The 11302-nt window shown below is 42.1% G+C and overlaps 1 protein-coding gene across 1 annotated transcript in view; it reads right to left on the bottom strand.

Moving 5' to 3' along the window:
• Positions 1 to 7605: 7605 nt before the first annotated feature.
• The window catches only part of LOC144818402 (annexin A1-like), a 90622-nt gene continuing 86925 nt past the window's right edge, over positions 7606 to 11302 (bottom strand). The window contains exons 12-13 of the mRNA XM_078675776.1: positions 9176 to 9298; positions 7606 to 7945 (exon numbers count right to left, since the gene is read on the bottom strand). Of these exons, the coding sequence (XP_078531902.1) occupies positions 7883 to 7945; positions 9176 to 9298 (186 nt within the window). The 3' untranslated portion in view covers positions 7606 to 7882. The remainder of the gene's footprint in view (positions 7946 to 9175; positions 9299 to 11302) is intronic.

The following is an 11302-nucleotide window of genomic DNA, read 5'->3' as shown; positions in this document are numbered from 1 at the left end:
CGGTTTGAACTGGACTATGCACACGGACACCAAATGTGCCCCCAGTGTAGACTTTCAAGCACCCTTGGAGTGCACCCACCCAACCCAAATACACTAAAGCCTGTCTGGGAGGTGGTTACACGTCCCTGTGACAGGAAACCTATTGTCTAGGCCTCCCCTATCGGAGTTTCCTCCAGCAGCAGGCGGCCAGACTCGTGTCTGTGGTTGCAGCATCCATTTTGTGATGCCAGGGTTAAGGAAAGTTAGTATTGGGTAGCCCCACCCTTGTGGTTCTACCATGGAGGAATCATACCTCCCACACCAATAACTGGTGTGGAGGTATGATTCCAAGGTGTTTGACACCAAACGCAATATGGTTTTGTGCAGCCGTTTTAAAGTAAGCATTTAACGCAAGGTTATAATGCACTTAAGAGTATATGGTCTAAGCTGCATCACTAACAACCCTGGAGGAGAGATTCCAAGCTGCAGAGGGGCTCTGCTCATGCATGGGCACCCTCTCACACAAAACCCAGCACCAGGTCTTCAGGATTGATAAGGCCTGCCATAGGGATGACTGATAGGTTCACATGTGTAGTGCTTGGGTAGATATATGAATCCTATAGCTGCGCAAGGGTTGCATACACCACCTGCTATAGCAGACCTGTTGTGTCATTTTGCATAGTCTCCCAGGGGTGTCATAATACATGCTGCAGCCCCTGAGAGGCATCTGGGGTACCTATGCCCTGGGTACATAAGATACCATATACTAGGGACTTATAAGGGTACCCCAGAATCCAATCTGTGGTGTACCTAAAGTACATGCAATCATTTTAGGGAGAAAGCAGATAGGCTGGGGTCCTAAATAGCAGCATCCCAGCCAAACTATGTCGAAAACCAGCAAAACACCAGGAACAAAGTGGGGCTAACCATGCAGTCAGATTCCACCTTCCTACAAAGGTACCTCAACCTTGAAAGAAGACATTCAGAGCCAGAAATGATACCTCAAGATGATGGAAAGGTTTACTCCCTTGATAGCATTATCAGCAGCATCCAAGGCATATCTAATTTTGGCGTTTGAGTTTGCTTTGCCCTCCTGTACAAGCTGTTCCTTTTTCCCCAGTATTTGTCTGGGAGGTGCTGCAGGTGCCTATGTCTTCCCAATGGGCCCTTCGTATATAGATAGGAGTCCTACAGAATTAGCAATACACCAGTGTCTAGCTGCACCTACCGCTACTCGTTTCCATGGAACACCTACGTACTTACCATGTCAGAAAGTGGTGTCTCCTGTAGCATGAGCTGCTGCTAAATTCCTAGCGGTGGTGACCACCAGGGAATCAGTTTATGTATGTATACATACAGAGTGCCGTAGGCATCATTGTGTCAATGGGAATCACACTAAATTAGTGAGTTCCACAATAAATGCGATTACTGGAACAATAGAGAACATTTCTCAATTCAAAACAAAAAACAAGTCTGACAAGGGTTTCGTTGATGTATAGTCTCCAAATTCTCTGCCATGAACGGTATAACATTACAGACAAAACGCAATATATAAATACTTACCGTGGCCCCAGTAGTCTTTAAGGGCTGTCCTTGTAATATATCCCATCACACCAGGGAATCAGGACCACGTATTTACAGTGGGTGAGGGAGCTGGCTGAAGTATTTTTGTTCAAAGCGTGGAGTACCCAAGCAAGATTTTACAGGCTCTTTCAAAATATCAGGTGCAGATCTGACCATTCCCTTGAGCATAGGGATATTTTGCATAGAGAGCTCAGTCTTGAAGAAGAATGGAAATCCATTTCTTCTGAGGTAGTAAATGGTGAGCTAAAGAACGATGAGTTGGAGTGCTACCCTGAGCCATTGCCAGTGGTTAGATAGAATGCAAGCATTCCCCCCATCACCTTTTGTGTGTTTTATGTACCACCCTAAGTGGCATGGGTATGCCCAGATGTGGGTCCCATGCTCACTGTCCCCAAACCGTACTCAGCTGATGAGCCCATAACTAGGGCGAAACCGGTCCTGGGTTGCTAGTGTTCCAGTTCAGGACCTGGACTGGGAGTTCAGGCTGGACTGTACCCATGAGGAACAGGGTCAAGACTGATTTGCATATGGCTGGGTCCAAACTGAGGTGACATGGGAAGCAAAATAAGGATGGGTTGGAGTGCTACCCTGAGCTATTGCCAGTAGACAGACCTACTTAAAGCAGCCCCGATCATCTTCTGTGTAGAGTACAAGAATGATGTTATGGTTTTCCGTAGTGCAGTGATCTCCAACTTTTTCTGAAATAAGAGCTACTTATGTTCAATGAAACACCCCAAGAGCTACTAATATTTTTATTGCAATAGTGACCACATCAGAAAAGATTACATTAGTGTCCACAATATGAAAGAATACAACCAGCAATTCTGCTCGTTTGCCAGCAGCGGTGTAAAAAAATAAAATAAAGACTATCAACACGGAATGCCACTTCAAGGGTAATTCCCAACAGCCACAGCAACAAGAGTATAACATTTGTAAAACGTCTCCCAATGTGACATGATTTATCACTCAAATATCACTTTTAAATATATTCTGGAAATTCAGCCATTTTTTCTCCAAATATCAGTAATGAATTCTGAAAATAAACACATTTTGTTCAAAAATACACACAATTTTGGTATACATTTATTATTTTAATCAAGGAAAAGCTTCTACATTTAGTAGGTTGGGTTGCACAAAGTAGAACTACTTATTGGAGAAGCCTGTGCTCAAAGTCTTATGGGTGGTGGGGAAGGTCACATCGTTGTCCTCCCATGGGTCACTAAAACCACCATGGTACACATGAGCAAAATGTTCAGCCGGTGAATATGGGCTTGGGCTTCCAATGCTGGAATAAGACTGTCTCGGAGTGTATGTACTCTGGGCTGGGCTTGCAGGCAAGGAGCTCTGGTGACTCACTAGTGCCCTCTTCCTGCTCTTTAGCAGCTAGACGGTCAGCCTCTCCAAAGAGGTCAAGTGTCTCCAAAGTGGATTGGGCCATCCTGTTGTGTGCCTACTATTCATCTCAGCGCTGAGTGTGTCTTTATTATGAAACTTTGAGCAGCAGTTGCAGCAGCTCTCGTCCTGGTCCGGCAAGAGGCATAAGCTGCACACGGAGTGGAGGTCGGCCCAGTGATATTTTGAGTGACACTGAGGCCATTGTGTCACAGGAATTCATTCCTTCACCTTGAAAGCATTGTCATTCTCTGAAGGGAGGTAGGAACATGTGATGCCCCAAAGGGACATATGTCTAAGAAACCTACACACAAGTAAAATGATGTGTCAAAGATGCACTCACAACAGGGCGGAAGTCTGCAAAATCGAGACTAGGACGACACTGGATCACATCTGGACTGGACGGTAGAGAAAAATCACCTAACAATTGAGTTGCTGACCATTTGCATTTACAATTAGAAAAAGAGTCACTGAGACCTTGTTACTCAAAAGACATCTTCGATGAAAAATATATTGCAATGTCTGAGCCCAACATTATGTGGCAGGGGTATGCACACCATGTGTGTCTACAGCCACATATGCTACGAACATATAGGTATGCAGATGATACCAAACTTTTGACACCCGCTAACTCCCACAGCAATGGGTTTGCGTTATGTAACAGACTTTCTGTGGTCTGCAAGTGGATGGGACTACTGATTAAAATCAAAACAGACAAGACCGAAATCCTAATCACCATGAAGTTATCTTCTTGCAGGTCACCTTTTGGGCTCCGGATTACTCCTGCCACTAGTATGAAGAGTTTGGGAGTCAAAGTGGAGTTCCTGCTCCAGATCGGCACTTTTGTGCAATTGCATCTTCTTGTGCATTTCATTTCTGCACTCTTCAACCTCTGGTCTCTTCTCTTCCCATGAATGCAGATGGATTTTTACAGCAGCATTCAGATGCTCTCAATTAAGATGATTGGAACAGCTATTATTTCCTATTAAAAATATCTAACAAAATGGGCTCCTTAGCAATTCAAACCAGCACTGGCATAGCCAATAGGCCTCGCCTTTGGGACCTTATTTAGGCAGTACAATATCCTTGGTGCAACAACATCAACTGTTGTCCCAAAGGCAAGACCTATTGGCTATGCCAATGCTTGTTCTTTATATCGCATCACTTCTTCTGGTGAATGCTTGCTTAGCTCCTGGCTAACCCTTCTGTTTGAAAGCATTTGAACTTATGAATTTCATTCACTGGGTGTTCAAATATATTTCTCTGCTATGCATTGTTAAATGAAGTCAGTGACTGGAGTCGCTTGTTGCTTATCAATACCTGCAACAGTGCAGGTTGTGGAGCATGAAATGGTTGCGGGTAGTATCACCATGCCTGGCTTACATAGCAGGCAACTATTTTCTTTTCTCTGTGGCATCTTGCAGACATATACAGCAAAGCACGTACACACCATGAGTAGCAGAGGCGCCAGATGCAGTTCAGGCCAACGTGTGCAGAATGGCTGGGTTACTTCATAAGGATCCACTTAGGGTGGTGAATTTTTTTTTTTTTTTAATAGATAATCTAGTCCTGAGGAAGGAGCACAAACCCAAACCAGTGAGACCGAGTCATATTACAGATCACTTAGACAAACTTGGAGTTGTATAATTGATGGTTTTACTCTGAGAGTGAGGTAAAAGTATAGAACTGTAAGGACAATAGTAAGTATGCTGATGAGCAGAGTGTAATATTCTATTTATTGCCCTAGTAGGGTGTAGGGAGGAGCCATAATTCATGATAGGCGAAGGCCCGAGTCAGTCTTGATGCCTCTCCCCTCCTCAGCAATAGTAAATAGCTTATAATACTCTGCACATCTGCAGATATAGCTTATGCCATAATTTGTCAATGTGTACTTGTTCAAAGAAAAGTTTTTACCCAAAACCAGGATGCAAGCAGTTTAAGTAGATTCCCTGTGTAAAGCAACTGTTGCATGCAATCCGTGAAGCAGTAGAATGGGATTCTCATGTACATTTTGCAGTACTGTGGTAATAATAAACTCAAATTTGACTGTTGCAATATTGTAATAACCCAGTGAATTGCTTTAAATTGCATGCATCTTTGGCTCTCCTTTGTTTTCACATTTCTTCTGTGTTCTGCAGAATGCCCCACTGCTGTCAAACAGCTACCCACAATTAATTCCGTAGTATCCATCACAACAAAAGACATATGTAAGGATACAGGAAAAATTCGACTTGGCGCAGAATTCAGAACAAATGAAGGCATTTTTCTCTGCGCCGCTCTGTGTGCGTACAAACATTTTTACTTACAAGAGCAGAGCCACAATCTTGTGGGAAAAGGACATAGCGCGTGGCAGCTAATTCGGTGAAGCCAGTGTTTTATGCCTAACAATTATTCTTGTCGGTGCTGGAGCAGAAAGATCAACACAGCAAGGAGGAAGGAGGCGGTGCATTGGTGTATCCTTATAAATACAAATGCTGTCCACTCCTGCCAAGGAGACATGTCAATGAAGCCTGGCATCTCGTTTCAATGAATCTCGGTGTCCCATATATCGCAGTCTGCACGTGGCTGTGACAGCGGGAATTTGGAAGGCCCAGAGCTGTGCAGATAAAAAGCTCATGACTTGCAGTACTCTGACAACTCCTTCAACTTTCCACCGACAAACATTTCTCTAGCCCTGGATTTCCAGCCGCAACAGAACATTCTTCTGATTGCAGATTTTCAATCTTGACATTCTCACAGTGCCCACAATTCATGGATAAAACGCTGCGGCCTGTATTTCCACGCAGAGATTGCTTTGGCCTTACGGACTTGTAATAAATGTGTTGCACATCTCTAGGCAGGAAAACAACCTGACCCCATGCCCTCGCCATGCTTCTCCTCTGACCCTGTAAGCTCTGCCGCTCACTGCAGACAAACATTGTGAAAGAGGAAGCAGTGGCTTATTAAAACAAGCATTTGTGCGTGGCACCGCTTCAAGGACACCACGCGCCGTTTTTTTTTTTTTTTTACTTTACCACTTACCACGGTGTTCTTGAAGCGGCACCACGTTCAGTGTCAACGTAAAAAAAATAAACAGCCCATGAGAGCGAGCACCAGGCCATCAGTGTTGAATTATCACGCCAGTGTCTGGGCACGATAATTCAAAACATATGGTGCCCGTGCAGATAACCACAAGCAATAGGCCACACACACGAGCGCTTGGTCAGCTTTTTGAAGCCCCCTTACAATAAGTCAGATGCGCGCTGCTCAGGCGAGACCTAAAAAGTGCAGTTACAGTGGCAATTGACACTCCTTGTCATTGTCAAGCTAAACTGATCTTAAAGGAATTAAACTGGCAACCTGCGAGTAGCCAGTGTTAATGACAATTTGTATATCAACCTCTCCGAAAGGCAAAACACCTGTGTGGATTTCAAGAGGAAACACAACATACACGTCTATTTGGAACTTATGTTCTGTATTATCCATCTCCTTCATTATTACTCATTTTCACACTGATTGGGCGGCAGGACCCGCTCTGCTCAAGCCACTTACATCAGTTTCGTTGCATAATGAAATCCCAACAAATTGTCACAATTTATAAGGTGTGAAGAATAAGCTTAGGGAAAACTCTGGTGAAATATATACTACACTACGGCCAAAATAACAAACTTAGGTAAGTGCATAAGATGGGCATGGTTGGTGAAGCCCTTTAACCTTTTGCAGAATGGACATTCCAGGAACCCAAATCCTGTGTACCCTGCTAAGGTGAAAATGAAGCTTTTCTATGTAATAGAGATACTTGAAACGTGTGGATGAATATGTAGGTGTATTGGATGCTGGCGATAAACACATGAAGAGTACTGGGGTTGCTACAGATATGGACTAGAAAAGGAGAACCTTCAAAAGATGTCAGTAACTGGAGAATTTAGTACTATGATTAACAGTTTGTAATTCTGACCCCAGTATTGTATTGCTTTATTTAAACACTTACTCTACTTCACCTAACGCTTTGTATTAATTTCCCTTCTCCTGTGTTCTTCTCTTTGTGGAGAAAAATATGTTCTCATGTGGTAAATCTTGCTTTTACCTGCGAGTGATAAGAAAAACCTTGCTTTTTTAGATTCAGAGTGCAAGTCAGGTTTTGTTTTTAAGGAGTACAAAAGTGCCTAATATTGGCACCAACAAAAGAGGTGATATGGTTGAGTCCCAAACTTTTCACCTAGAAGTCCGTGATTTCAGGTGCCCTAATCTAGTTAGTTCAAAGGAAATAAAACAAGAGTACAACATCCATAGTGAGTTAGGCCTCATTACAAAAGTGCAGGAATGGAAATGGGTCTACGTAATGACCCGGAGGTAGCTGCTCACCCTAAAAGGCCAGTGCTTTTCCCCCCCCACACTGTACTTCTATTTTTTAAAGATGGAAAATCAAAAGGCAAGTTAAAAATGTGCAAACCAGTTTAGTAATCGGTGGCTGGTATGAGCTGGATTTTATGAAAAATATTTTTTATCGTTGTAGGGGCTCTGCATCAGATGACTGGCATTCACAGTAAAACTTGACTGAAGAAACTAATACAAAAACGGTTTGGGGACAGCATAATCTTTATACAAACCATTGCTTTGACTTGTGAAATTTTTATGAACAAGACTACTTGGAAAAAAGGGAAAGAGACATATTGTAAAAGTTTTTAATGAGGATTTATTATATAAACAGAATACAAACAGGCTTCGTGATGCTGTGATTTTGCCTTGTACAAAGTTTAACTTTGTGGGCGCAAGTTTCAGAATTTCCTACTTCAACTCAGCTTGAAAACATGACTTTCACATCTTGTGTATGGATTATAGATCACATCCAATGAATCACCTCCATCTTTTAATGCAGGACAATTTAGAATATGACACCTATTTCCCTTAATGGTAATATTTGCACCACAGGAAAAGAATGTGTAATCTAGTTATCGGTTCCACAGAGAGCCAGCAGAATGGTTTCATAGTCGCCTTTGCATTTCTCCTCCTGTGTAGGAAAAGAAAAATGTAAAATGTTAAATATCCATAATCTACTATAGACAAGCTAAAAAAATATGCCAGCTTTCTTAAAGATGCTGTTGTAAAGAAAAGTGTAAATATGTGCGTCTTGTAGTCTTTTTTTGTTGAAGAGATTTTTATTAATCATTTTTAAAATAGAAAACAATATACATGTCATAAATATTGGAAGAAAGTACATATTAATAAGGATTACAAAACGTATGTAATAAGAAAGGAGTGAATATTGGGAGGGGGAAAGAGGGAATAGGAAGATATAGGGGCAAAAGAAAAGAAAGAGGAAGGAAGGAAAGAAAGAAAAGAAGAAAAAGAAAGGAGTGCGTCTTGTAGTCTTATACTTTCTAAACGTTTAGGCTGCCATTGTAGTTTGCCTTCTAAAATGCATTTGGTGGTCACGTATTCAATATATAGGGAAGGAGCATGCACATTCCCTTTGTTCCCCGCCCAGCCCCCCCTCCACGACACCCCCTACCCTCCATGACAGAGGGCTGCGGTCACATATGGTCTAGGTGCAAAGTAGGATGGCGGGGAGATGGGGTTGCAAAGCTTGACGGACTACTCTTAAGTGGCTGACTAGCTCTACCTGCAGTGAAACCCAAATGGTGAGAATGGCCGCTCATCATGGATTGCTGGTGCTATGAGGCACATGCAGGATGAAACAATTGTATGCATGTAACGTGGAGCACTGTCCTGGTTGATGCAAGGTACACTTCTTGAGGGGGCAGATCAGACTGGGACTGTGCTCCCACTTTAGAAAAAAATATAAAACATTTAATACCAGGCAGCAGCATGCTTCATCTTTTGCCACACCCGTATTCGAGGCTTACCCCTTGAGGTTCAATGGTGCAATACTTTTGTGAGGTAGAGCTTAACAATAAGTAATTTACAAGTAATGTTGATACTGGACTACATAGTAATGTTAACAGTAAACTTTAGAAGAAGCGTTTTATGGTTCCATGCCAAGTTCATTCTCCAATCACTTCTGTCCCAGACTCTGGTCAGAGATGAATTTCTAAATATTAAAGGGCAAGTGTCTTATCTTGATGTCCTAATGAAGAAGCACTTTGAAGAAATTCTGTAATGGGTGGTTGTAAATGCACTTGTAATCAGGCGGGCAGGAGAACGGTCACGTTTGTGACAGAGTACCCGTCCCCCAAAGTCTAAACCAGGCCCATTAACTTTTGTCTAGTGTGTTACATACCTTAATAGCTTGGTAGAGCGTCTTGCCATACTTTCGCTTGTAATGAACTTTGATCTCGGTTAAGTCAATCTCAGATCGAGAAACAAGGTTTCTAATCAATGCTTTGTGGCGTGTTCCAGAGCCCTGCATGAACAAAAAACACACTATTACAAGAGAACATTGAAGAATGGTGTGCCATGTTTAACCCGTGTTCCATTTGCCTATACACTCCATAACATGCATATGCTCACAAAAACCTAGATTAACACTAAACCCCAAAAAACTCCAGACACAAATGCAGTAATCTCTAGGATATATGGGATTCAATAAAATATTCAGGAACATCATTTAAGAAACTAAGCATTTGCCATTACATTTAAAACATAAGTATATTACATTCTGAGCTCAAATAGCGGTTTTCAATGCTCCCAACTTTTGTATGCCTACATTAGAGGGTTCATTAATACGTAGGCTCGCCTGCTTACCACATTTACGTATCAATGTTGCTGGGATACTTTGTAAAAGCGAACCTTCAATGTTATATCATGAACACCAGAAGACAAATCAAGCAGCTTCAGAGGGCTTACACAGGAAATGTCAGCAATTTCAAATATACATTACATTTTTAGATAATTTCCTGGTATGCAAGCCTGATTATATGCAAAGATGAGCATCTGTGAGGAAGTAGCATTGAAGTTTTGTATAGATAAGAAGCCACAGAACTCTGATAAAAAATGTTTTTTAAATCTCACAAAGCAGCACTCAAACACTGTCCAAAAAATAAATAATCTTGTCTTTCAGTGCCATCTGCCAAACTATACCCGAAGCTGGACTACAAAATAGATGACAAGCACAAAGTTGACATCACATATGCTCACTTGTGCATCATAATGCTAAACCCGTAAATGAAAAATAAATATATTATAGGAAGTACATTACTGCACTTTTTTTTTAAAGTTCGGACCAGTCAAGCAGCAAGTGCTCTTCAAAATAAAAATAAAATTTAGAGAAAATAATAGTGAGTGGCTGCAACAGTGGAGCAGTGACTAGAGTGGGAGGGACGGGGGGGGGGGGGGGGGGGGATTGCGAATTAACAGGCTGGTCCAATATTGGAGCGGTGGAGGGATGCAGTGAAGGGTTGAAGGGATAACAGGAAAAAGGTAGGATGCGAGGTGAAAGCTGTACACTGCAAGAAAAGACACAATGTAGGATCGTGCATTGCATAGGGAGAGGTATTTTCTCCAGAAAGGCAATTCTTCCAAACAGCAGGAACTAGAAGCCATTTGTCTGACTTTGATAGGGGTTATCCTCATCTGGTAAGGAAGACAGTACTCGGAGCAAACGATGACAAAACCCGACAAACAAGGAGTAACATACTAAAATATTCAGTCCGAGATCTCAAGCCAGGTTTTTTTGTTGGATAATGAAGAATGTAATTTTCCTATAAGTGAATCATTTTGAGGGTTTCAGACTTTGAGCAGGAAGTTCCTGTTCTTTCGGGAGCTGTGACAATTTGGAGGTGCTTGCTCATCTCTGCCATATGTTGGGAGTTTCGCCGTTTGATCTTTTTGCAACCCAAATATACGTTTTCTCCAAGGTTCTGATTGAAGGGAAAATGGTGCCTGCAGGACAGATGCTCATTGAAGTCTGTGACCTCTAGGTCTCCCGTTTGCATTTTCCCTGTTCTCTCCAGTTTTTACATTTCTGATTCAAGTGAGAAAGTGTCATTCTGGCTGCTCTGTCACAATCCTGATCTTTGTATCCTCTTCAGGTTTTCATGAAGTCAGGCCGGGAGACCATGCCTCATTCAGTACCTTTTCTGGTCAGCTTACGGTTATTCAGTAAACATTGATCCAGCTCCACTTAGCAAGGGGACTGAACATGTAGGTGTGAGGAGAAAAGGTCTAAGCAGCAGGCTTTTGTGGTTCAGGCTCCCAGATATAGCTCTACTTTGAATTATTTACTCATCATCGCAACATGTTGAGGACTGGACTTGAAAGAAAGGAGGTAGATCCTGTAAGAGAGAGACCATCTCTATTTATATTTTTGGGCAGTAAGGTTTCCATTTCGGTTTTAAAGTTCCCTCAGGCAGGGCTCAGTGGACTAATTAAAGCTTTTAGAGAATCCTCGAGTATTATTCTAAATTGT

This window comes from Lissotriton helveticus, chromosome 2_1 (genome assembly GCF_964261635.1).
Source record: "Lissotriton helveticus chromosome 2_1, aLisHel1.1, whole genome shotgun sequence".
NCBI lineage: Eukaryota > Metazoa > Chordata > Amphibia > Caudata > Salamandridae > Lissotriton > Lissotriton helveticus.
The sequence above is the reverse complement of the archived record's forward strand: the minus strand, read 5'-3'. Positions and strand labels throughout refer to the sequence as shown.